A 27,061-nucleotide genomic window follows, 5' to 3' on the forward strand; every position below is an offset into this window, starting at 1 on the left:
AGAGGGGAGGGGGGTCAGAGGGCGAGACGGGCTGGCGAATGAGATTTAGATCGTGGAAAGGATACCATCTTCTCTCAACTCACAGTCAGAAGGGTTGGAAATAATAATGGTGATTTAAACCAATTTATTTAACCAATAAAGGCTGCAAATAAGGTTGAACCCGGACTAAATTAATCTCCCCATGATGACCTGATTTCACTTTCCCATGTAAAATATATATAAATATTTCCAAATAAAAATATTTCTGTGTAGACCATGTTTGTTTTATCCCTAATGACCAGACTAATATAATATACATCTGACTAAGTAAATCTATTTCTCTAATTGCCCCCCCACTGTTGACACAATGTCCGCCGTTCTGAAAAAGTGCAACGGTCATCTAACAGAAGAGATGCAAGACAACAGAGGCTAAGCGGTCCATGCACGTTAGACCTGTAACCTGGTTCATCCATAACGAACAAGTGGAAACAAACAGGAGACGTGAGTGCGCTGACCCTTGACCCCCGCCGCCGGTCAGTCTTGAAGTCCGGAGTGCCGCGCTGCTTCTCCAACCGGTCCAGCTCTGCCTCCTTCTCCCGGCTCTTCTTGAGCCGGTACTTGATCTCCAGGGAGGAGTCCTTCTCTGGGGAGGGGAGACAGGGTCACACTGACTGACCGACACCCCTCCTCTCAGGCAGTCAGGCAGAAGAGAGCTGACCAGTGACAGCAGCGTGATCCAGTCCAGGTTTCACCAGGACCTACAGCAACAGCTGCACTTCCAGCCCGTGACCTCAGAAAGAACGTGCTCGTACGCCATGACGTTAACGTACGTCTACCTTTCGGCACAGCTGTGCGGTTCGCACACTGAGATCGGCCTGCAGCTCACAGCAAAACCCGGAATGGACCAACCTGCTGTGCAATACGAGACAGGTCTGTTTCCCCACAGTGTCTTCTGAACAATCAGTAACACACAACCAAAACGTTTAAAAAAAATCATCCAGCCTGGAGCCCCGGATTTCTAAATTACTTTCTGTAGCCTGGATAAAACAGCCGTGTCCCTTCCCTTGACTTCACAACACAGGTAACCTGAACTACACACAAGGGTCTCCGGCACGCCTGAGCCTCGAGGCTGCTCCCCGAGGGAGAGTCCCCCGGAGAGAGGAGAGGCAGGTCCTCACCCCGGCACTTCCCGCAGTACCACTCCCGGATCGCCTTGGCCATCTTCTCCGTCACGTTGATGCAGTTGCCATGGAACCACTCGTTACAGCGGTCGCAGCCGCTGCAAATGAGGAGATCACGCATGGCACACACAGATGGACACGCATGCACACACAGGGCCATCACACGCACACAGATGGACACGTGTGCAAGCACAGAGCCATCACACGCACACAGACGGACACATGTGCACACACAGGGCCATCACACGCACACAGACGGACACACGTGCACACACACGCATGGCACACACAGATGGACACGCATGCACACACGGAGCCATCACACGCACACAGACAGACACGCGTGCACACACACACATGGCACACACAGATGGACACGCATGCATGCACAGAGCCATCACACGCACACAGACGGACACGCGTGCACACACACACATGGCACACACAGATGGATACACGTGCACGCACAGGGCCATCACACGCACACAGACGGACACACGTGCACGTACAGAGCCATCACACACACACAGACGGACACGCAGACACGCAATCCAGATTCACAGGAGAAAGAAAAGAGAAGAAAACACCAGTGCAACAGTCAGAAACAAAAATGTGAGCTCAAACCCTTACACCAGAGGTGACGAACCCTGGTCGCCCAGGCCAGCAGACTCTATAGGTCACCGCTAAGTCACCCATTTCTCAAGATTAGTCAAAATTTCACAGTAATGAATAGAGCAGGACATTTTGAGATAATATAGGACCAAATCACGTTTCTCTCAGTCTCCACGGACCACAGTATTGTTAACTGATTAATTATTACATCAATGTTACCAAAGTCTAAAGACCTAAAAGACTACTTGACTGGGGCTCTCCAGGACCAGGCTTGGAGACCCCTGCCTGACACAGTGCACAGTACCAAGCTGTGTCGTACAGGAAACCTCTGTAGAGACCTGCACTCTAACACTGTGCACATGGCCAATATTCTGTTATAAACTGTTCCATAGCTGTTCAAAACTTTTGACAATACCCTTGTAACACACCTCGCCAACAAAGCCTATTTTGAATTCTCAATCTCACCAAGCACAACTAATAAACAACAACAACAACACAATTTGACTCGCAAGTTTATGTTTCTTCTAGACTTCCTAAGATATTGAAAAATAAAAAGGGAGGCTTTGTCTAGGCTGTGCAGCGTGAGGGGCGGAGGGGTGTGTCAGGGCTGTGCAGCGTGAGGGGCGGAGGGGTGCGTCGAGGCTGTGCAGCGTGAGTGGCGGAGGGGTGTGTCAGGGCTGTGCAGCGTGAGGGGCGGAGGGGTGTGTCAGGGCTGTGCAGCGTGAGGGGCGGAGGGCTGTGTCAGGGCTGTGCAGCGTGAGGGGCGGAGGGCTGCGTCAGGGCTGTGCAGCGTGAGGGGCGGAGGGGTGTGTCAGGGCTGTGCGGCGTGAGGGGCGGAGGGGTGTGTCAGGGCTGTGCAGCGTGAGGGGCGGAGGGCTGTGTCAGGGCTGTGCGGCGTGAGGGGCGGAGGGCTGTGCAGCGTGAAGGGAAGAGGGCTGCGTCAGGGCTGTGCAGCGTGAGGGGCGGAGGGCTGTGTCAGGGCTGTGCAGCGTGAGGGGCGGAGGGGTGTGTCAGGGCTGTGCAGCGTGAGGGGCGGAGGGCTGTGTCAGGGCTGTGCAGCGTGAGGGGCGGAGGGGTGTGTCAGGGCTGTGCAGCGTCAGTGGCGGAGGGGTGTGTCAGGGCTGTGCAGCGTCAGTGGCGGAGGGGTGTGTCAGGGCTGTGCAGCGTGAGGGGCGGAGGGGTGTGTCAGGGCTGTGCAGCGTGAGGGGCGGAGGGCTGTGTCAGGGCTGTGCAGCGTGAGGGGCGGAGGGGTGTGTCAGGGCTGTGCAGCGTGAGGGGCGGAGGGGTGTGTCAGGGCTGTGCAGCGTGAGGGGCGGAGGGCTGTGCAGCGTGAGGGGAAGAGGGCTGCGTCGAGGCTGTGCGGCGTGAGGGGCGGAGGGCTGTGTCAGGGCTGTGCAGCGTGAGGGGCGGAGGGCTGTGTCCAGTCTGTGCAGCGTGAGGGGTGGAGGGGTGCGTCGAGGCTGTGCAGTGTGAGGGGCGGAGGGGTGCGTCGAGGCTGTGCAGCGTGAGGGGCGGAGGGGTGTGTCCAGTCTGTGCAGCGTGAGGGGCGGAGGGGTGTGTCCAGTCTGTGTGGGTGACAAGAGTGTCGGGCGGTGACGCCCAGAGGCCACGAGCTGGGGCGCAGGAAGCTGCGGGCGGTGGCAGGCTCTCACATCATGAAACAGTTGATGTCGGGCTTGCGGCAGATGCAGTAAACCGGCGCGTTCTCTCCGTTCTCCCCATTGTCGCCCTCCATGCTGCTCTCGGCCCCGGGGGCCTGGTCCAGATCCGACACCTCGCTGTCCTGCAGGGAGAGAGGAGGACAGGTGACCGCGCTGGACTCCCCTGGCCGCTCACCGCCGTGAGACCGAGGGAGAGGGCTGCCAGAGCTCTTGCAAACGGTCAGCCATGAGCAAACCAGAGCCCCCTAAAGCAGAAAGCCTACCAGCGCTCTTTGCTCGCGGTTCTGTGACGGGTGAACAATTACAGGGCTACAGCATCACACCACCTGTCTGACTGCACACGAAACAAGCGCTGACATTACTTTGTTTCTAATATCTGACAGTTCTTTAAATGTGAACAGTTCGGTCGCTCAGCTAAATATCGCTTCCAACTGCTATGCTACCGTTCCAACTGGCCTATCAAAGCAGCCAACAGTAACCGAACACAATGTCTGATCCGAAAGCACGACCTTTTCTAAATGTGAAACAAAACAGAGACCAAATGCAAATCTATGAGCGATACGTTCACGGGCACTAACGTATAATACAGATTTTCAAGAGGAAAGGACTCCCCGGTTGCGGTCGTGCTGTGATCTACTTTCAAGACGGGTTAAAACTTTCCAATTTAACATTTAACGAAGAAAGGCGACCTGGTCGTTTTACGTAAAAGAAAAAAGATTAGCTTTAAGAGCGGAAAAAGAAACGTGTTTTTCACAGCTGTAACTACAGAGAAACGAATCGTTTCAAACTATGAAGCTCAACCACCTCACCATCGCAGGAAACACGCACGGCCGCCTCTTCCTTCTTCGGATAAAGAGTAAGAATGATGAAGTAAGGCTATTAGCAGGTAAAGAATAACCAATAAAAAAATAATAATCGTCGCAAAAATCCCCCCCTTTCACTCAAAATAAACACAAAACGGGCTGTCCCGACAGCCTCCTGACTTCCGCTTCCGGTTCAAACCACCCGTCTCCCCACACAGACGTATTGCCAGACTGCTCGTTTGGAGAACCGTTGGTGTCTCTTATATCAATAGAATATACTCCTAAGGGGAGAAAAAAATGTGTGTTTTTTTTACAGACTGTGGTTTATGATTTCTATTATGACGAATGAACATGTTTCTATGTTTCTATATGAAGAATGGGCAGCGGTAAACACCGCCCTCTAGTGGCCGGAGGGTGTATGATACCAGAGCCTGCGGGACCGCTAGGCTGCGCCACCTGGTCGCCTCTGCTCGGCCGAGCTGTCGGACTGGACACTGGCCTGGGACAGCCGGCAGGCGGCCATGACCACATAACATAAACGCTAATTGCGTGCAGAGTAGACTAAAGCACATTAATGAGCAGAAGGACAGGAAGGTGAATAATTATCATAAGCATTCTTCCTTTTTATTAGGATCCCAATATGAAACGCAAATCTAAAAATCTGCTTCTCAGCTCTAGATTTATTTTCTTGCTTGTTTGTGTGCTTATACAAAGACGCCTTTTCATATTGGAGTTCCATCTGAAAGTATTTAACAGTTTGTACTATTCTTGTGTATGGTATGACCATTCTACTGTTCTGTTACCGTGACAGGACTGTCCTACTGTACTGGGACTGTAGCCCCTATTGTAACAGACTGTTCTACTGTACTGGGACTGTAGCTCCTATTGTAATAGGACTGTTCTACTGTACTGGGACTGTAGCTCCTATTGTAACAGGACTGTTCTACTGTACTGGGACTGTAGCCCCTATTGTAACTGGACTGTTCTACTGTACTGGGACTGTAGCTCCTATTGTAACTGGACTGTTCAACATATTACTGTAAATTGTAAATGTATAATATTTATTTATAATACTAATATTTATTTATAATAAATATTGTTACATTACGCGATGTGTAGGTTACTGAACATTTAGTACAAGCGGTAAATACAACACCTTTACGTCAGTTCAAGAATTGTGACCCACATAAAGTTCCAAATTGAGTCCGCAGTGAAGATACAGTCTTGTATATAATTCCTACGAACTGGGTTATTCCACTGTTAGTTTTTTGACTGTAACCCTGTAGCCACCAAGATGAATAAATAGAATTCGAAGATTCAAAACAGAAAGCTGTCTTTTCCGAAATGATGGACTACAGTCCTTGCTGTGTGTCGTGCAGAAATCAGCAGTGCTATAAAGCGGATCGTGAGAAATCAGCCGCAGTTTAAATTTGAATCTGAAATCTGAGCGCCGAGCGAGAGAGGGAGAGGAGTCGGAGAATGTGTCTGTGTGTGTGTGTGAGCGATAGTGTGTGGAAGTGTGTGTGTGAGAGAGGGACGGGCTCTGTAAAAAGTTCTGGTTGCCGCCTGGAGTGGACACAACAGTTAACCTGTTCGGACGGTTTTCATCTGGCGCCTAACCGCGCGGACACCGGACGTGGTACTGACCGCTCAGATTCCTTAATCTTCGTTTTTCAAGAAACACAATTCGTCCTGTTTTCTCCTCCGCTGTTAGACGCTTCCACGGTCTAAGACTGGCTCTAATTACGCTAAGGTAAGATCGTGATGTTTTACGGATTTAACGCGCGACAGATTAAACAACACATTACAGAGATTTTAGCTGTCATATTTGTCAGCCTTGACTGTGGTAAATTGTGCATCATAACTTGATACTAAATAATAATCTGTATTTTATATAGCCCCTTTTGAGATACACAATCTTTGGGCGTTTTGTCATAGGATCATCAGCAAAAGAGTCATAAACAAATAGACCTTAAATCTATAGTATTGAAGACATAAATTCTTATACATTCTCTATATGTGTTGTTTGTTTTCTTAAAATGTCGTTTAGCTTAACGTTTTGAGTTTTTAAAGTGAACGTAGTATGCCTGGAACTGACACTTCAAGAAAATCTAAAAATAAAATAAAAAACATTATTTCCTCCGGGCGTACTTACTGTACATGTTCGCCCTAAGCGTCGGCTGTAACTGAAAATGCTGCAACACGTTAAAATGCCAGCTTCCCTGTGTGTAGAGGAATATGGTTTCTTATTAAAATCTTCCATAGAGCCGTAACCACCGGAGGAACAGCCCGGGGACCCGATACTACCCTGGCACACGAGTAAACACAGAAAATGATTTCCACAAACGCTTGTTCTGTTGGGTCAAAACTCGTGGGGGTTGAGTCAGTCGCGTTCCTCGGGGACAAATTGGGATTCTAATCGGTTTGTGCTTTTCAGCGGGGAGTCGCCGATTCCCACTTAAATCGGTTAATTTTCTCAGGAGAAAAAAAAAAACTAGTTCTTACTTAACTGTCTAGAATGAGTCATCAATTCCCCGGCGGGGCTCCCGCTGCCCGGAGACCAGGGGGGTCAGCGCCGGTCCGTTCGGGACCCGGAATGTGGGTCTCCGCGGGTTGTGCTCGGGTGTCGCTCTCAGGGAGATCTTTCTCGACACGGACCTCGAACCCGGTGTTACCCGCGCCTTTCGGAGGGACGCGGCTGGACTACACCGGGTGCCAACAGCCTCCCTGCGCCCCCCCCGCTCGGTTAGTGCCCTCTTCAGTGAACAGCAGCGGCCTGTAGTCTCCAACGTCGCAGCTTGTGACCCGGGCAGTGCGCTCGGCCTTGCCGGGGGGGGGGGGGTGTTTGGAGAAAATCCTGTCATGTTTCGTCATTTCGTGTAGAAATGGCGCGTCTCTCCATTCCTGGTTCCGAGCGCACGGTGACCTTAGAGTCGGAGGGGCCATGAAGGATATCAGTGGTATGTTATTCAAATCTGACCTTTAATTAATGACAAAATATTACCTTCGATGAATGTCAAATCGTTACCACTGATTCGTTTTTTGTTACCTCAGCGGTCCTGAAATGAGGAGGACCTCAGGGAGCTGGTCCTGGGTGCGCAGAAGGCCGAGACTCACCGGTGTTTAACGGTACTACATTAGCAGCGGTGTGACCCGCCGGTCTCTGTAGGCGACGAGGAATCTGCTGGTCTCGGTGGTGGAGTTTTTGCTCTCCGGTGTGAATCAGGACCGGTGTAAAACGAGTTGAGGTCTAGACGTGTTGTTTCTCTTTCCACCGGCCTCACCGGAACAGGCCTCTGTCGCGACCCGTCAACGGCACCGCCGAGAAGCCCTGCTGCTGAACGGGTCCGTTCGGGACGGGACCCGGACCGGACCGCGTCACAGTTGTTGTTGTTGTTCTTGTTGTTTTTTTTTTAACTACAGCTGTTATTCCCAGCTCTGTCTATAAGTCTATAAGCCACACAACACTGTCCCATGTAGAGGCGTACACCGCGTCTTTGTCAGGTGTACCGGTTCTTTCACAGCGGGGATATTTTCTGATGCGGGAACAGATCCGATTTTCCGGGGTGTCTGGCTGGCAGAATACGGGGGCACGGGAGTGACCAGCGGTGCATGACCGTTGTTCAGGGGGATACCCCCACTGACCTGCTTTTCGACACTTCAGGCCCGAGACAGTGGCTTGCTCGTCCGGAGGCGTGCGGAAATGGAATTCGCCGCACAGTCAGGGTAACTCGCAGGGGCCAGATGGACAGTAGCTGTGATTTTTATTAACTGACGAGCCCGGGGGCAGAAGGATACAGCGCCGCTGGGGAGAAGTTTATACCCTGAGCGAAGCCCAGTCTGCAGTCCCACGAGCAGTTCGCACGCTGACACACTGCTACAGTTTGTGGTGAACGAGTGTTTTAGTCAAGGTTAAGACCGTTTCCAACCATGTGACTTTATTTTTTTTTTGCACGGGGTTTTTGGTGATTTTTATTCCCGAACAAATCAGCAAAGCGTAATTATTAACATCGATTCGTTACCTCAGCAAAAGAAAAACAAAACAAGAACACGGTCCAGCGTTTGATTAACAGCTGGGGTCGACCGGTGTCTTGCATCCCCCGGACAGAGTTCGGAATTGCTGTCTTGTTCTGCTCCGAGTACTGTAAAAAAAATGACCGATCAACCGCAAACACGCAGAAGAGCACTTGAAAGCGAGGCCAGGAAGGACGTCTTTACACACAGGGTTGTGGGAGTCGGGAACAAACTCCCCAGCCGTGTCGTTAAAGCCGAGGCCCCGGTGGTTTTCAAAACACCTGGAAGAGATCCTTAGATCAATTAGGAAACTGGGCTCCTCTGATTTGTACCTTTTCCTGTGTTCTGAACACGCCGTGCGGAGTCGACATTTTAGTTCGCCAGCCGAGCTACGACTGTCTCGTCTCACATGTGATTAATCTAGTTCATCCAGTAAAAGACGTGGGGTTTTGTTTTTTTTCTTACTGCGCTCTGACATTACTCAGAAAGTCCGAGCCCGGAGACTTTCAGGTGTCTATGAGAGGCTGACACCCGGGGGAAAGGGTTTTAATGAGGCGTGAGGTGAGACCCGCGCAACTCCGGCGGGACGGACGCGTGTCCAGCCCGGCGGACCAGTCCGCACGGAGTCCAGTCCGCAGATCGCCCTCAATGTATTCTGTTGGCTCTCGCTAGAGATTTTAACACCTAATCGGTGAAAAAGAACAGTTTTAATTTAATCGAATTGTCATTTTAATAAGAATTCTTGAATGGTTTTAAAGAGAGAGCGCGCATGTTCCTTTGATCCTTCGAGTCGTGTTAAAAAAACGTTTTTAAAGGATTCCAATTAAATTCAAAACGAGAATGATAGGATTTCTATCATTATAAGTTCTGATTTGGGGTTAAACCTTTTTTTAAGTAAATGTCGAATTCCGCGTTGCTTTTTAATGTCTGGATCCCACTAGAACACACAGTGACATGTATCATCAGGAGGGCTTTGGAAATAAAATGTGTTTGCAATCTAAAAAAAAAACATGAGTCATTTCGAACCCCGCGTTATTACTGCAAACAATGCTGGACATCATGAAAAAAATCCCCAACAAATCTAGCCAAATAAATCATTTAAAACTACTCGCGAATTGAGCTGATGACATTTGGCTTCAGCGCGGCACCACATGTGCGAGTTGCGCTTTTAGAGAAACAGTGAAACAATGACCGTGTTGTGAAAAACAGGACTTGCGAAATCGCGCTCTTGGAAGAACAAGAACAGGACTGTGTTGCCCCTGTGTGACTGAAAACTGTTATTCTTCACCCCCGTTTCTGCACAGTTATTCCCAGTAGCTCCGAGCTGGTTTCTGAGCGCGACGCGCACTTAGACACAGCTTGTCAGCTCCGGCGGGCAAGAAGCGCTGCCGGCCCGGCCCGGACTCGCCTCGCTGCTGGAGACACGCAGCGCCCACAGGCCGGGGAGATGCGCGCTGGGCTGGGCTGGGATGGGCTGGGCTGGGCTGAGAGGCCCCCAGAGCCCCGTGTCCTGCATTATTCAGTGCGCTGCTGAAGTGCGGTAAAGACTGGTGCGTTTTATTGATCCTCTCTGGCTGAAGTGTTTCAATTAAAGAGAGGAGGAGAGGGGGAGAGGAGGAGAGGCGGAATGAAGAGAGTGGGACTGGGACGGAGGGGGGGGGGGGTGAGAGAGGGTGTGAGGCGTCATCGTTTTTATCCCTCGTTTTCGCTCATCAGCAGCAATAAGTGGTGAACGACGACTGGGCAGCTCGCCCCGCGATTTAAAACCACGGTTCACTGCTCTGTCGTTATTATCTTCCTTCTTTTTTCTTTTTTTTTTCTTTTTTTTACGGCTTCGACAAAAAGCCGCGGCGCTCCGGCTCCTGCTAATGGGCTCCGGGTCTCCTCGCGCGAGCGGGCGGCGCCGTGGTTCCGGCCGCGAGCACGCAGCAGGTGTCCGGGGCGGGGGTCGGTACCAGCACACGGGGGGGCGAAAAATACAAGACGCAGAACGTTCGTTATTAAAGTAGTGCAGCAGGACATGTACCTTGTCGGTACGGTATTTCATGTGAGTGATTTACAGTATGGAAACTAAAATACAGAATTTCCAACCTCCTTCTCCCTAATCGTTCCTCAGAAAATGAAGTAAAACTAACGGACAGACGGAGCTAAAAAGACCTAAAAATAGACCTAATAAAAGAGCGCAGCAAAGCATATAACAGTTTCGAAGAAGCAAAAAAAAAAGTGGAAGGGCAGTGTTTTCGGGTATTATCCGAGGAGAGAACAAATCTAACAACCTCTTCTGTTTCATACAGAAATACTCGCGACAGGCTAAGGTCTGGGGGGGTAATACTGAGGCTCAAAGTCTCAAAATAGCCCAGAGACGGGGGCACCAAACTTCTTAAAAGGTCATGCTGGGTGTAGTATGAATCTAACTTTTCCCAACTTCAAAAACTGCAGCATTTCTCTGACTTGGGGGGGGGTGTCTTGAATTCTTTTTTGCTCGTGAAAAAAAACCCCCACACACACAACCCCTGCAGCTGCAATAACAATCACACGTGGGCTTTTCCACGCTGTTTTCACACACCCCGTGCGCGATTTCGAGGCTACAAGGGGATATTTTATTTCTGAGAGTTTCTTTATGCAAGCGGTGGTCCAGTTTCCATAGTGTGGGGAGCTGGATTATCCTGCACCCTGCTCCTCCCCCTCTTGATGTAAAACAGCTTTACATAAAGGGGCTCCTTTAAGGAGGTGCTAGCAGTCGTCTGTATGTACCCGAGAGAAAATGGGCTCTAACGTCTGATGCTCAGCCTCCCGACCAAGAGAGGAAACAGCAGGAGATACCAAAGGGTTCAAATCTTGTGCAGTTCTCAGGCTGGGACTTTTACTTAGAAGTGCATTTAAATCTAAGAACAGGAGGCACGTTTTACACAAAGAGTGGTGGGAGTGTTGAACGAGCTACCCTCCTTTAGCTTCTTTCAAGTCCAAAAAGTGTGTGAGATTCCCAGATCAATCTGCTACTACCAGCCGAATTGGCTAGAGGGGCAAAAATGACCTCTCATGTGTAATCCTCTGTTCTTATTTTATGGAACAGCTACAAAGATACTGGCATTAATTCCAATTTGTTTAGATACATTGGCTTTACTATTAATATCCGAAAAGAATTAAGACTACATAGGCCGGCAGATTTAGAGATCGAAGAGTAGTGTGTCATACTCATAGTTTGAACAGGAAGCATGAAGCTTCACAAACGAACAGATACGAATGAGAGACCACTTGGCCCATCTGTCCTCTTTCACATTTGGCAGCTGATTGGTCCAGAAGTCTCATCCATCTGTTTCTCGAAAGCAGTCAGAGTACCTGCTTCAACAACATGGCCGAATAGCTTGTTCCACACTCCCGCAACACTTTGTGTAAAGATGTGCCGAGTTCAAAATACTCTTCTATTTAGCTTCGGCTTTTGTACTGTATGTACTTCAATGAGGATTTTTTGTTTCCAGTGAGCAGAATAGGGGATCAGGGAACTGCTTGTTTTCACAGAGGAACTCCTGTGCAAAGTTTTTTGGGAAAAATCGCTCCCTCAACCCCTTGTTTTAAAAAACAAATTAAAATAATCTATTAAATGACACCAGATGAAGGACTCCATAAAAAAGCACTTTCAAGCTGAGCTGTTTACAGGAAGCTTGTGAAAATTTACAAGACAGCTAAAAAATAATTCTGGGAGAGGTTAGATTACATAAAATAAAATACACGCTGGCTTCAGTAAAAGGCTGGAATCAGCACTGAATCAATCAGAGTCGATCTCTGGCCTCCTGCCCGAGAGGATGCTGGAGCGTGCCCGATGCAGGAGAGGAAAGTGTGGAGTGAAACATGTATCCCGTCACCCCCAAGACGGTAGTGACTCGGGACAAACCGGACTATTTCATTTCCTGGGGGCGTGTGTGGGGGTCAGTGTGGAGACTACAGCAGCAGTACGGGGTGGCGTCCATAGGTATGGGCACATTCATTCACTGAGCAGCACACTCTCACTTCACCCACCTGAAAATGAAATATTTTGTGATCTTAAATACAATCGTTCTTTTCTGATTGAGTTTGGCGCCCAATGGCAATCGCCCCCTTCGTTGTCAGCGCTGATGGCTAATTAAGTGTTCAGGTGGGCTTTAATTAGGGGGAATTCAAATCCGGCACCTGGGAGCGTGGCCAGGCTGATGTCCCGGTGTCCGCAGGCATCGGGCTATTCCACTTACAGTGCAGCCAGCAGGTGGAGAGGACTGACTGAATTAGAACCGGGTTTTGTAGCCGATTGCAGGCTTTGTGGCTAACACCTCCAGCCTAGAAAGCATGGGGTCGTGCCCCCCGCCGCCCGTTCCGGCCCCCACACCTGGGGCGCGAACCCGGGTCTCCGGCGTAACACCACAGGGCACCAGCCGGGTGAGCTGAAGGAGACCCCCCCCAGCCCGGGCGGCTGAGGTCCCTGCTACACGCAGGGAGGGCGCCGACGTCACCACACCAGCTCCGCTACGGGTACGAGTGAAGGCTGTCTGTGTGCGTCCACCAGCAGGAAGAGCTTGGTTTCAGTGCCGTCACAGGGCACAGTGCTGTCGCCGGCCCTGCAGGGCAAGGAGTGGACGTCACCGCAGACACACTGTCGGCGTTTTCGCAGCGGAACCCCGGGAGTCCCCCGGCTGGAGTCTCGAGCAGCAGCTCTGGCACTCCGAGCGATTCTCGGGGCCCTGGCGGTCACCTATCTCACAGCTCCACGGCGCCGACACAGGGGCTCTTTGCCACATCCGATCTCTCACGGGGCTAAGGAGATGCTTGATTGGAACCACTTCAGGCTTCGTTTTATTGGATACTCAAAAGTTTAGGGAGCTTTAGTTCCGAAATGCAATAATTACAACCGAAGAGGTCACATTAATGCTGTTATTCAGCCCAGTAAAAGGCTCAGTTGTGCAGCTGAGGGGACCGCTGGTCTGACAGACTTGTGCGCCGTTCCGGGTCCGAAGACAAACCGGCTTCAGGCTCCTGCCAGGTGGGGGGGGAGAGAGAGAGGGGCAGAAATTTGCAGTGGGACGCCACTGCCTGGCCCAGGCACTGTGGATCGCTGGGGATGATGGCGCAAGTCTTGGTGAGAGGTCTGTCTGACACTCAGGGGCTCTCAGTTTTGGGGTGCAGTCCGAGCTCATGCCTGTGATGAGCATCAGAGCTCAGAGGAAGTGCCGTTCCTGTGGGATCCAACCAGAATTCGCCAGGAAGGTCTGGCCAGAATTTTAAATCTGGTGTATCCTGGCCGTATGCACCAGGCGTGCCCTTATGCAGGCAGTCCTGCTGTAAGCCAGGATTGGGTAATCCTGATCCCGGAGGGTGGGTGTGTCTCCGGGTTTTCATTCCAACTCGGCTCTTAATGAGTTTAATCAATATTGACATAATGATAGCTTCTCACAGCTGCAGCTGCTGAAGACCTGCAGACACACTGACTAACCCTGCAGGACCAGACTGGACACCACTGCAGACACACTGACTGGCCCTGCAGGACCAGGACAGGACATCACTGCAGACACAGTGACCGGTCCTGCAGGACCAGGACTGAACACTACTGCAGACACACTGACCGGCCCTGCAGGACCAGGACAGGACACCACTGCAGACACACTGACTGGACTGGACATCACTGCTGTAAGCTGACATTTACTGCATATTTTACACTGCTGACCTGTAGAGGTGGCTTGAAAAACAGGCCGATTTCATTGCGCTTTGGAGGACAGGGCTCTGTAGTGGGCTCTGTAGCCTATACTTTGGTCCACCTCCATCTTTGCTGGTCTCAACCCCTGTGCAGGCCTGACGCCAGATGTCTCGGAGCGAGGCAGACATCATGGATGCAGGACTCGGGGCAAAGGACAGAGAGACAGATCGTGAGGGCCCAGACATCCCAGGTTGCCTACAGAACCACGGCGCACAATCGGAACGCGACGGACACATCCACACTCCAGGTACAGATCCCAGAGCCAATCCCAGCTGTCCTGGTTCCTCCCGGTCGCTCCCAGTCTGCCCCAGCAGGGGACAATGCCGTCTGGCTGCTTTGGATGAGGGGAGGGTTATGGAGAAACAAAATCACGTTCCTATTCAATAATAACGGCGGCAGTAGAGCTGATACCAGCCGTCCACAACCAATCAGAAATCCACCAGAACCAGATCCAGAGTTTCACATTAAACCATTGATACGTTTGACCATCTTTGGATGAAGATGAGCAGCCCCTCAGGATAGTCTGGGTCCATCAGTCAGAGCTGGGGAGAACTGGGTTTTTGTTACTGACTGTGTGTCCTCCTCTGTCAGAGCTGCCCCAGGCGGGGGGCGTGTGTGTCCTGGACAGTGAGCACTCGCTGACTGGAGACACCTCAGCCAGTGAGAAAGCCCACCTCCTCCCTCACCAGCAGACAAAGCCCCCCTGCACAGCGGGACAAGGTAACCCTTCTGTCAGCTTTCCTCCCTCACTGTGTCTCCTCCCGCCTCACTGTCTCCTCCCGCCTCACTGTCTCCTCCCGCCTCACTGTGTCTCCTCCCGCCTCACTGTCTCCTCCCGCCTCACTGTGTCTCCTCCCGCCTCACTGTCTCCTCCCGCCTCACTGTGTCTCCTCCCGCCTCACTGTCTCCTCCTCCCTCACTGTGTCTCCTCCCGCCTCACTGTCTCTTCCTGCCTGTGTCTCCTCTCTCGCTGTCTCCTCCCTCCTCACTGTGTCTCCTTCCTTCTCACTGTGTCTCCTCCCACCTCACTGTCTCCTCCCGCCTCACTGTGTCTCCTCTCTCACTGTCTCCTCCCGCCTCACTGTGTCTCCTCTCTCACTGTCTCCTCCCTCCTCAATGTGTCTCCTCCCGCCTCACTGTGCCTCCTCCCGCCTCACTGTGCCTCCTCCCACCTCACTGTCTCCTCCCGCCTCACTGTGTCTCCTCTCTCACTGTCTCCTCCCGCCTCACTGTGTCTCCTCTCTCACTGTCACCTCCCGCCTCACTGTCTCCTCCCTCCTCACTGTGTCTCCTCTCTCATTGTCTCCTCCCTCCTCACTGTGTCTCCTTGATGACTTAACTCAATCAGTTCATTAAGAAGATGGCTCCGTCCATCAGAATATAAGTGATGGGACAGCATTCGATTTCCGTGCACTAGGAGTCAGGGTTCTGGACCTTGTCTGAGCTATAGAAGTCGGCCATTAGAGTTATGGGCCACAAGAGCCGGTCATTTCTCTCCTGAGTGTACCACAGCTGTACACTCCTCTGTTGAGCCTGTTAGCAACATGGGCGTCTCTGGAAACTGCTTGTTCTTGTTGTTTTTTGGTTTCCTTGTGGTCTAAGGAGAAGAATCTGTTCACCTACCTCAGCCAAAGACCACACCCACTGGGTGTGGCGAAGTGGACGGCACCACCCCCAAATCACAAGTCCGCCCCCACAACGGAGGCGGGCCCACCGGAGCTCCGCCCATCCGCAGCCCCCCAGGTGTCACCCGCGGCGGTCAGCACGGCTGCTCCGGCCACATCTCTCCTCGCTCCTCCGCCTACAACGGACACATGACCAGGCTGGCCTCCACGTCCACCACGAAGAGCCAGCACAGCTTCAAGTCCACAGCAGCCCAGATTCAGCAGGCAGCTGGAGACGGTGAGGACACATATTGAGGAAGTGTGCGTGCGTGTGTGTGTGCGTGTGAGTGTGTGGTGCAGTGCATATATATATACAGTATAGGCAGAAACCTAAAAAAGCTATCCTAACTCCTGGTCCCAGAGAGGCTGTTTTTTACTCCACCTGGGCTCTTGATGACTTAATTAGCCTAGCGGGTGCGATGTAGCGCTGCTCCCAGCTCCCTAACCATGTGAACCACAGTCCTATGGCTCTCAAGGACCAGGAGTGAGGATCACCTTACATCCAGGACTGTGTTCAGATGACGGACAAAGTGCAGGCAGAAATCAGAAGTGTCAGCAGCCGCGGCTGAACTCCCCCCCCCCCCCTCTCACTCCATTAACGAGCCTCATCATCCTTCCATTACCGCTGCGCGGAGACTCGCCGGCGCACGGCCCCCCTGGGCTCGCAGAGCGCTGCGCGTGCCCTCTCGGCTTTCCTGCCCCGCGCCGCACCTGCTGCCTAACACGCACTAACAGTGGCTTCGGCCTCTCTCTCTCTCTCTTTTCTGCTCCCCCCTCCTCTCTCTCTCCACCTGCTCTCCTCTCTCCTCCCTCCCTTCATTCCTGCCCTCCCCCCACCCTTATCCCTCTGCCCCGAGACTCTCCCCTCCTTGTCCCCGGATCCCCCTGCCCCCACCCCCTCTCCCAGACCTGTGCATGTCCATGCTGCTGGCCTGCCTGTGGTGCAGGCTGTGGGACTGTATGTTCCTCACCTCTGAGGCCTGCGAGCTGTGTGTCTCCTCCCTCTGCTCCTCCCTCTGCTCCTCCCCCCTCTGCTGCTGCTGCCCTGCTCTTCTTCGGCCCCTGCTGGAGGGGGCCGGGGAGAGCCCCTGCGGCTGGCTGGGGTGCTGCCTGGAGGCGCAGTGCTGCGGGTGCCAGTGTGACTGCTCGCTCTGGGACGCCTGCCTGCAGACCACGGAGTGCCTGGAGCTGGGAATGGAAATCTCCCAGCTGCTGTTCCACTGACCCGGGGCCTCTGGGCTCCAGCCCAGCCACGCCAGCGCTCCAGCGGTTCGCTAACATCCGTTTCCACCTGTTGTTTCCTGTGTCACTTTCGCAAGATTTTATGATCTGTCCAGATCATTAAATGATCTACAGACGTACAGATCATGAGAGATTAATTACCGGACGTGTCTCATCTCATGAACTCCTATCCAGCACATCGTGATTGAAAGATGGCAAGCAGCCTATAAGGCTGATCTGGTTCTGCCTGAGAACGATGAAGGCAGACGCCTAATTGCATCTGGGTTGAGCTGTGATATAAGTCAGGAGACCCCCCATTATAAAAAACTTTATTTGTTGTCAAACTTCTTGCTGTCAACCAGCTATTTGTAATGGTTTACTTGGTACGTGCGGGCCTCTTTCTCTGACCTTCGACCTTTGGCCTTGCTGCTGAGTGGTTCAGTGGGAGCCCTTGCAGAGTGAGCGCTCCTCTGGCACGTCACAGGCGTGTCACTCTCGGTCTAGAACCCCACGCCTTCTCAGAAAAGTGGCACAGCTCTTCTGTAACAGCGCGCACAGGGACTGACGTGCGATGCACACGTTAACATTTGAATCTTTCCCAGGGGGTGAAAGCAGTTGGACCTTTGTGTGATATTTCTCCTTAGTCTTCTGCTTCAGGACCCCTGGGGTTCGAGGGTGTGGCTGCACTGGGTCAGGGCACGGAGTGGGGGGTTTACTTTTCAGGCCTCTACTTTCTGATCCAACCAGCTCTTCCTCACCTACTGTACGGTGGCCTGCAGCTCTAGTGATGAAGATCCCTGGGCCTGGAGGCTTCCTAGGCGCTTTCAGGCCACTTCGCTCTAATCCTGACCAATAACTGGTTAACTGCTGTAATTGCAAGCTGGGTGGGTATGAGCACCAGCGAGTCCTGTAGCACTCCGGGACCAGAGACGCATGCACAGATGCATCCTTATTTGCTTGAAATGCAGAACTGCATGTTTTCATGAGCATGGGGGGGGGGGGGGGAGAGGGTTGAACGCTGCTGTCAAGCTATAAGGGGGGTCGAAGTAAGGACAGCGACGCACCGGGCCCTCTAGTGCTCTCTGCCACGGGAGCCTGGCTTGGACCGACAATCCTCTGTACCTGTTTCTTTAATAGCTGATTGAATACTATGGTCAAAGAGCTGGTGGCACCCAAAACCTGGAATGGACTTGAAGTTCATATGAACTGGCATCGGCAGGTCATAGGCTACACATACAGCGTAGCAAATCCTAAACATACAGAGTTCCAAATCCTGATCCCAGTGGTCCACACACCTGCTGGCTTTCATTTTAGGCCAGTTCAGTTGCCTCATCTCAACATTAATTGAACGAACAAGTTGCTTGATTGGAATATTGGACAGTTTTTGTTTTCAACTGTTGGATTTCATTTGGCTTAACCTAAAGAACCTAAAGAGCTGAAATCAGTCGAAGAACTCAGATTAGTCCTGTTATAAAGTCCATTAAGGGTTCATTCGTCTGACTTAGAGCCTGGCTGGCGTGTGAGTCTGGGAACCCTGCAGGAGAGACAGCGCCCCCAGCAGGACCAGGTAGCAGAGGGACAATATTAAAAAAAACTCTAGTATGTGACCTCATGGCACCCTGGACACATGAAAACAGGAAATTAAGGACATTTGTTTAACGTGACCAATATTTTCCTAAAACAGATGTTGATAGTTAAAGCAAGACAGCCTTTCAGTACAGAGCAGAAAATGCAAACAAGCGCAGAACATCAGCTCAATGTGTTGAACAGTCAACAAGCTGTTACTGTTTAGAAATATCTCAAATGGGCTATATCCAACCCAGCCCAGAACACAGATAATAAAAGGCCTAGTTGACATGCAGCTCTTTCTGTGCTTCGGTAAAGCTGGGCTGGCATTGAGCAACCACTGATGTCAATGAAATGACTAAGCAGCTGCTTGCAGTAAAATTCTGCAGTGGAGCGGGCTCTTCGGGATTCAGCACAAGAGCCCTGTCCTGTCTGACCCAAGAAGGCATAGGACTCTGACTGTTTATAAAGCAATACATTGTGGGCTGGATTATTTTATACAACATGTAGCCCTGAGCTTGCTTATTACCATCCCAGTTTAGACCACAAGCAAAGACATTGTTTATTAGCTCCTCCCTGCAGTGACGGTGAATGGGAGGGGCAGGTTTGTGTGATGGTCAGGAATGAACCGGGTGTCCTGAGCTGTATCTGTGACCTGTGTGTATGTCTCCCCCTGCAGACCGCTGTGTGCACTGCGTCCTGGCCTGCCTGTTCTGTGAGCTGCTGTCTCTGTGCTCCGTGCTGGTGGAGTGCCTGGGCTGTGGGCGGGGCTGCGGTGCCTTGTGCTGCTGCATGGGTGGGGCAGAAGGGGGCGGAGCCTGTGGGGGCGGGGAGGATGGCTGCTCCACCGGGGTGGATTGTGGGATGCTGGAGGACTGCTGCGAGTCCTCGGACTGCCTGGAGATCTGTTTTGAGTGCTGCTCCATCTGCTTCCCGGCCTAAACGCCACAAGAGCGTGACGCGAAAGGCACAAAAAGCGCTCTCCATCACGCAGTCAATCAGACAATAAAACAATCAGGTTTACATTTATGCTACATCTCAAGGTGCATTACTAACAAAGTCCAGTCTAGCTGGGGCCTGGTAAGTCACTGTGTCCTCTGGTTCCTGCTCAGCTCTGAATGACTGTTTAATGAGTAAATGGAGCAATCAGTTGCTTAATTAGGATGAGATCCCAGATCTGCCCGTTAAACCTGCGGAGCATAGGCTCCTCAGGACATTGTTTGCAGAGCCCTGGCCTACCTGGTAAAGACGACAATGTTCAAGGCCGGACAACTCCTCCACGCCACACAGTCACGCGTGTCTCTTTCCCTTAACCGGCTTCCCACTGGCGCTGTGCGGCAGCGTCCTGGGGGGGGCTGTGGTCCCCGTGACCTCGCTCCTCTCTCTCCGGACCCGGGTGCGAAGGCAGCTCCTGCCCGTGACACTGCGGCCCCCCCGTGGAAGCTGCCGCCATCTTGACAGCCAGCGAGTGTCGGGACTGGGGCTCCTGGCTGTCCCTGTTACTGATCACAGACCCCCACTCCCTCTTTAAATTGATTTAGTGACAATTTGTGTTGCAGCTGTTAACCTCCCCCAGACAAACGCTGGACATAAACCCAGGTGAAGTCCACTCCTTGACCGAAGTGCGAATCGGTCTGCTGGGTTTATAACTGGAAACCAGCCCACAGGTGGCGCAGGTCACTTGTCTCATTCCGCCCCTAACCTCTCAGTATGCCACCAGCATGACGGCGGTTTTAATACTATTCACATCACTGATTGAGCACGGCACAGAAAACAGGCTCTGGAGTTCACAAATGCGACGAGAGCTTAAGGATTTCTTCAAAGCATCCAAAGTACACTGGACATCATTCTCTTCCTTAGGATGAGGAGATCGAATTAAAAAGTATTGATTGTGGTGTAAAGCAGCGAGTCTCCACTCCCAGAGGCTCACTCCAGCTCAGCTTTAAACAAGTAATTGTCGGCTTAAATGAATGGATGCTTAGGATGCTGGAGGTATAGAGGGCCACAGAAAAATCCTACGGGCTGCAGCCCCCCGGGACTGGAGTTGGGCACCATGGGAATAAGACAATAAAGAGCCGATTTAGGTTTTATAGACAGTAAAACAATAAAAACTTTATTTTTTTAGACAATAAAGAGCTAATTTAGGTTAGTTAGGTAGGAACCGAGCAGGAATAGACACACTGACCATTCCTCCAGGACCAGGACTGGACAGCCCTGCTGCAGACACACTGACCGTCTCTCCAGGACCAGGACTGGACAGCCCTGCTGCAGACACACTGACCATCTCTCCAGGACCAGGACTGGACAGCCCTGCTGCAGACACACTGACTGTCTCTCCAGGACCAGGACTGGACAGCCCTGCTCCAGGCACACTGATCATCTCCCCAGGACCAGGACTGGACAGCCCTGCTGCAGACACACTGACTGTCTCTCCAGGACCAGGACTGGACAACCCTGCTCCAGGCACACTGATCATCTCCCCAGGACCAGGACTGGACGGCCCTGGTACAGACACACTGACCGTTGAGCTGGACTGCAAACACTTAAAACCAGGATTCCGACATATATTGGGAAAGATAAGTGAAGAAAATTAATTACAGTTGCTGAAGCACATCCATCTTCAAAGCCCGGGTCTGTGACAACATTATTACAGGCCTAACTGCTCACCTGAGAGAGATCCCTTCATAATAAACCCAAATTGTATTATTGTTTCTAAAAGGTTGTAAATATGTTATATTTGGCATCTGTGTAATTAAAATAAATATTCAGACTATATTGTGTGTTCAAGCCAATCTATGTTTTCTGTTTTACTTCACCTCTGGATCTAATACCAGAAATGAATTGAATTATCCTGAGCATTTAGCATTCTAATTAGATAACGTGTTAGGGTTTAAAAATAATCCTGAGTGACGCTGTTTAGACAGTTTTCCTTCGCTGAATGAGTTCCAGTTCCTTCTTCCTCTTGTTTCTCTCTGTCCCTGGTTTCCTGCTTCACGGACAGGATATGTGTTCACAGTTACAGCATTGCCAAAGAGCTGGAACCATCAGGTCCACTGTACTGAGAGTACTGCTGAAAAAACAAGCTAAAATACAATTCTGGTTAAAAAAGAAATTCAATACACACCCAACAATTTCTCCCCCTTTCTCTCTGCTGCTGTTTCTGTCCCTCTCTCTCTCAATTCAATTCATTTCAATTCAAGATGTTTTATTGGCAAAACCAAAGAGTAAAAACTGTTGCCAAAGCAAAACAGATTCAATTAACATTTAAAAATCTACAGACATTTACAATACAGACATATCATAAGATATTAACATCCAAACATATGGAGCATTATCGGGAGACAGGCTCGCTGTTCCTCAGGCTGGGACAGGAGATCACACACTGGGCTGCCAGTTCAACAGAGTTCCCTCCTCCCTCTCCCAGTAGGATTGGGAGCTGTTGTGATTCTGGCAGGTGAGGAGCAGTGAGAGAGGGGGAAAGAGAGGGGTCTGTAAGTCTGTCTCTCGCTCTGCTCCTGCCCTGTCTCTCTCTCTCTCTGTCTTCTGCTGCTGTGTGCCATACTCTGTCTTCCTCTGGGTGTTCCTGAAGCAGTGTCTGGCCAGTATCCAGCGGCTGCACATCTGGCTGTGAGTGGAGTGTCCGGGGGAGGGTGGGGCAACAGGAGGAATAAAAGAGCCTTTTGTGTTCTCTCTCTTGCTTTCGGTGTATTTTCTTCTCTCTTGCTGTCAAGACACATCAAACCACAGAACCCACAGTCATGCAATTAGGCCCTCAGAAAGTATGCGCTAAAAATAGCCCCGAGAAAAACTCCGATCGCCGACTTGAATTCTGGCAAAGTCGTGCGTTAAAATATCGCCGATTCGGACTGCATCAGACCTCAGAGCTCACTCACGTGACAAACCCATTACCTGCAGGTGCGCGTCACCCACCCCTGGGCCCGGCTGTGGATGTGCTGCTGGCCGGAGACTGTTGCCGAGCCACGTCCGCACAGCCTGCAGTCCTCCTTTACAAACATCTGCCTTTGCATATTCAGTGGCAATGGTGTCTCATCATGGAGAGGGACCGTTTGCAGCTTACTGTGGCTATTCACAATGGCAGCAGCGGAGCCAGTGGAGTACTGCCATTGTGAAGTCAAAGGCACCTGCAATAATAAAGTATATCTATAGCCAAGCCTGTTTACTGCTTCCCACATGGAGTTAACTCATATGTGCTCCCAGAATGCATAGCGAGGAGCGAGGTGTCTTCGATGGCTCCAGCACTGAGAAGCTGAAGCAATTTTATTTTCCCCACAAGGCATTGCACCCGTGTGCTCTTATCACACGCCAGTTCCTGAGAGGCGTTCCCTAGAAGAGTCACAAGATACAGTGTGTTCGATTTTCAGCCTCCTTGTTGGTCTACCTCACAAAGCAGAGGCAGGGAAGGCGGCGTCCCGCGGGCTTGTGCTCAAGGTGTGTGTGTGCTTGTACAGACACTGAGGATGGCTACTCAGCGCCTGCAGGCTCCTGCTTGCCGGCCCTCCTGGTAGAGGAAGGAGCTCCTCTTCCCCCACGTCGATCACCTGACTGTGTGCAAATCCCATCCTAGGCCACAGCAGAAGTTTTCAAGATGTTTTGGGCGATACAAGGCTCTTGGAGAGGCCGGGGACCTCATACACGCGAAGCACAGCTCTACCCCTGAGCTACAGCCCCGATTTGCACGGTGGCGGTATCGTAGCCCGTGAGGTTAAGCCGAGGCACGATTATTGCTGGTTGTAAACTTTCCCCTAAACCGCAGGAGACTCAGAAGAGTGAGCTCCCTGCCTCTCTGCTTCCCGTTCGCGGCCTCGGCCCTGCCCACCCTTCCCCCTCCCGCCTCGGACCCCCCGTTTACAGCTGGGGCCCGAGAACTGCTTTCGCTACCCCCTGCGACGGCACGTCCTGTCCTGTCCTGTCCTGTCCCAGCCTCGCACCCGTGCGCGCACCGGCCCTGACGCACACGTCTCTGTTTGCACACACACAGACACAGACACACACACACAACTCTGTTTGCACACACACAGACACAGACACAGACACAGACACACACACAGACACACACACACACAACTCTGTTTGCACACACACACACACACACACACACACACACACGTCTCTGTTCGCTGATGTGCTAAGTGCAGATTTACGACTTCCCCCTCGGCTGTGCCAGGCCTTCGGGGGGCTCTGATTTGCGTCAGTAGGGCGGGGGTGAGTGTGCCCCTGGGCTCTGCTGGGCACTTCCTGCTACTCCAGCGGGCAGCCTGCCGCCACAGTGACTGACAAGCCCCCTGGCCACAAACATCCCCCCTGTAAACCAGTGCAGCAACACACTGACCCCTGCATGACCCCTGCAGAAACTCTCCTTTCCACCCGGGGCATTCACGACAGAGCTGCTGCCACGCCGTTACGCCGAGAGTTGCGGGTGTCTGGAACTGTCCCGCCCAGTCAGGCTGTCGAAGAAGAAGAAGAAATCCCTCGGGATCGATCAAGAAAACAGTCGGATGAGGCTGAGGTGCCTATTAAACGATGGACGAGAAACGACAGGAGGGAGCAGGCAGGCCGAACCGATCCCTGTCGCTTTCCCGAAACCCTGCCTGCCAATGGCCTGTTGGGTCCGGTGTTCGATTAAGGCATGAAAGGGCGAGATTACCAGGCAGGCTGCCACACTCTCACCGCAGTTTCACGGCCGCATTACAGTACGCGGACAGTGGCAATACCGATCCCGGCTAGACACCACCAGCCCTCCCGGGAGAAACAAACAGAAAATACCAGTCCACCCCTCGGCCAGCGTGGCTGTGACCTGCAGCGCACGCGACGCTCTGACCCCTGGGTCTCTCCGGGCCGCCCAGGCGTGACCCGTGTCTGCTGTCGGACTTCTGGGCTCCGATCTGCGGCTCTGGGGGGTCTTGAGAAGGGCAAACGGGCTGGGATTTCAGGACTGATGTGGCGGAGACTCAGAGAGCCCTCTGTCGGGCAGTGTGGGAGGAGGGGGAGAGGGGGGAGTGAGAGGAGGGAGGGATGAGGAAGAGCAGGAAAGGAGAAGTGTCACACTGCCCCCGAAATCCCCCCCCCCGCAATCCCATTGGCCCCGCGAGCCAATCACAGCTCCTGCCCTTTCACCTCAAAAACCCACCTGCGCCAGGGAGAAGACCGACAGCCCGCTCGCTCACGTCAAGCAGAGTCTGGGCCCTGACCTGCTGACCTGCTGCTCCAGGCTGGCAGGCCTCCTCTTCCTCCTCCTCCTCCTCCTCGTGCGCCGGAGTGACCGGGAGGGGCGGGGGTGTCTGTATCCGGGAGAGAAAAATCGCACAACATATACTGTATATTTTAAGCTTTTTCGAAGAAAAAAAAAAAACAGCAGCAGCAGCAGCACAATTAAAAACAACAACACTCTAAATGAAACAAGGGCAGCTCAGTTCCCGGACAGCTCCGAGGGGGATTGGAGAAAAAAGAACGGAAAAACACAAGGGCCCTGCTCGCCGGGTCCGGCCTGGGCGCTGACGGACGCGACGACGGAGGCTCGTCTTCAGCACTTGGCCGAGGCGCCGAACGCCGGTGACCCCAGAACGACAATCTGGGGGCTCCCGCCGTCTCTCAGGGCCAGGCTGGAGCGGGGAGACTTTCTCCCTTTGGGGGGAGCAAACAACATCACCCCACCAGCCGGCGTCCCTCCCCCTTCTTTAGCTCGAGCAGGGGGCTGCAGTAGAACAGGTTCCGGGCTGAGAAGAAAAGACACACGACGTTTCGGCCGCGGCGCCTTCTTCAGGCGGGGGAAAGGGGGACAGGGGTCACAGCGAGCCACTGCAGCGCCCCCTTGTGTCCGGTGGTGATCCACGCGGAGCCCCAGCGCGCCACGGTTTTCGCCCTGCAGCCATGGGACCGGGCCTCCGGACGGGACAAACATCACAGAGAGAAGAAGTTCGAGTAGGGAGCTGCCTGGGCAGGCGCAGGCTGCAGAGGAACAAGTAGAGGTTTATTCCAGCCTGAAAAGTGAAGAAAAGAAACACTGGTGTCAAAAAACACCCGGAGAAGGCCTCACAGCCGAAACGTTGTGTTTCGTGGTCTTCTCCTTTCAGGCTTCACCTGTTCCTTCACAGAGAGGCCACGAGGCTCCTGCCGCTGCGCCAGGCTTCCGGAAACAACGGGCGTCTCTCCGGAGCGCGTTTCGTCAAGCCCGCCCTACCAGGAACCCAACGGCTCGATTAAAGATCAGCCCAGGTCCGAGATCAGCCCAGGTCCGAGAGCACCAGCCGTCTGGTTTGAACACAAATAAGGGGAATCATCATTCCTTTGACCAGCCCCGGAGCCCGGCCTCCCTCCCTGGCTGAGACACCAGGGTGAAAACGTGGCGAAGCTCAGAGAGGCTCAGTCCAGCCGTGATGCAAACGACGAGCACAAGGATGTGGAAAACGCGCCTAAGCATGATGGGTAAGTGTCCTACGGTAAACCTCCTTAACGGGCCGGGGCCCTGTTGCTCGAGAAACGCGCTGGCTTTTTACAGCCTGACGGGCTGCCCGTCTGCTCCCAGCATGCACCGCTCCGGCCAGGAAGAGCTTGTTTACGGTGGTGAACCGCTGCCCCAGCGTCAACAGGAAACACGGGAAGTGCTGCCCAACCCGCCGCGGGGGTGCTGGCTGACAGACCGGCCCCTGGGGTGCCGGCGTGGCGCTGCGCTGAGCCGCCCTCCGACCCCTGACCCCTGACCCCAGCGCGGCCGCGCTTCAAAGGCGCGTGGAGGAAGCAGCTGTTTCGCTGCCGGGGGCTCGGCCAGCTCTCGGAGCGGGGGGGGTCACTGGCCAGGCATTGAAATCTTACAGTCCAGGGTTTGCAAACACACTCTCCTCCCACGCCGCTCCTCTCCGACAGCGCCGGCGGCAGCGCGCAGAGACGCAGACCGGCGTGACAGTCACAGTAACAGAAGGAAAGGGGGCCTTAATCAATGAACGGACTTCATAATCAATGAACGGAGTTCATCAAGCTGTGAGGTGGCCGCTCCTGTAACCTCTCTGGCGGGCCTGTCTCTCTATCAGCGTGTGAGCGGGCTCTTTTTTTTTCTTCGTTTTTAAAATTTTCCGTTATAACCCCCACCCCACCTCTTAAAGGGCCGGCGTTTTGTTTACTCGGAGTGCGTGTTCCCTTGTTTCTTTTATAAATAAGTGTCCTTCCTGCTGTCGCCGGTGCCGACCTCGCCTGCCAGCCGGGGGCTGCGCGTTCACACCTCGCGCGACGCTTGACGTATCCTCTCGTGCGTCTGTGCTTCTGTGCGTCAGTTGCATGCATGCGTGCATACGTGCCCCCCCCCCCCTCCCCTCCTTCTCCCAGCGTCCGACAAGCTTTGCTGGTCTTGCTCACCAGCAAGCGTCCCGACCCGAAAGCAATATCGCTTTACTATGGTTTGCACAGCACAGTACAGTAGCACAACAGCACAGTTTAATTTCCACCAGGGAAGCCTTTTCCAGTGTCTGCGGGCTGGTGGAATCATGGTCAAGCTTAAAAAAAGGCACAACAGAAAAGTGGGTGAATTTTAAAAATCAGACCCGTAAAGGAAAACACAGAAAGGCGCGACACGATCTTTGAACTGCATCTCGGCTATCGGAGGCGAGAGAGGGAGTGTCACCGAGGT

General features: G+C 52.7%; 2 protein-coding genes, 1 long non-coding RNA gene and 1 pseudogene across 6 annotated transcripts in view; 2 read left to right on the forward strand and 2 right to left on the reverse strand.

The window, feature by feature from the left end:
- LOC148674093 (CXXC-type zinc finger protein 1-like) overlaps nt 1-6,886 on the reverse strand; it is a 19,040-nt gene extending 12,154 nt beyond the window's left edge. The window contains exons 1-4 of one of the 3 annotated variants that reach the window (XM_088623860.1): nt 6,742-6,886; nt 3,425-3,555; nt 1,158-1,258; nt 495-622 (exon numbers count right to left, since the gene is read on the reverse strand). In XM_088623860.1, the coding sequence (XP_088479986.1) occupies nt 495-622; nt 1,158-1,258; nt 3,425-3,507 (312 nt within the window). In that variant the 5' untranslated portion in view covers nt 3,508-3,555; nt 6,742-6,886. Of the gene's footprint in view, nt 1-494; nt 623-1,157; nt 1,259-3,424; nt 3,556-4,242; nt 4,434-6,741 lie in introns of those variants that run through there. The other 2 variants (XM_088623858.1, XM_088623859.1) reach the window with 2 other exon arrangements.
- LOC148674094 (myoD family inhibitor) lies at nt 5,701-21,198 on the forward strand. Of its 2 annotated transcripts, none has more exons than XM_088623870.1 (5): nt 5,701-5,989; nt 14,066-14,219; nt 14,564-14,692; nt 15,575-15,874; nt 19,103-21,198. In XM_088623870.1, exons 2-5 carry the CDS (start codon nt 14,078-14,080, stop codon nt 19,363-19,365), a joined length of 834 nt encoding a protein of 277 aa, XP_088479996.1. In that variant the 5' UTR covers nt 5,701-5,989; nt 14,066-14,077; the 3' UTR covers nt 19,366-21,198. The 2 variants fall into 2 exon arrangements, with proteins under 2 accessions (XP_088479996.1, XP_088479997.1); XM_088623871.1 differs by lacking the exon at nt 5,701-5,989 and adding an exon at nt 9,241-9,800.
- A 409-nt stretch (nt 21,199-21,607) lies between these two features.
- LOC148674095 (uncharacterized) lies at nt 21,608-23,435 on the reverse strand. The gene is made up of 2 exons (XR_015934363.1): nt 22,333-23,435; nt 21,608-22,146 (listed from the first exon to the last, which is right to left on the reverse strand). It is a non-coding gene; the product is annotated as an uncharacterized LOC148674095 (long non-coding RNA).
- On the forward strand, nt 23,112-23,244 carry LOC148674096 (U4 spliceosomal RNA; annotated as a pseudogene).
- Nucleotides 23,436-27,061: the final 3,626 nt, after the last annotated feature.

The sequence above is a fragment of the Lepisosteus platostomus genome, chromosome 3, assembly GCF_059453375.1.
Source record: "Lepisosteus platostomus isolate fLepPlt1 chromosome 3, fLepPlt1.hap1, whole genome shotgun sequence".
In the NCBI taxonomy this organism is placed as follows: Eukaryota; Metazoa; Chordata; class Actinopteri; order Semionotiformes; family Lepisosteidae; genus Lepisosteus; species Lepisosteus platostomus.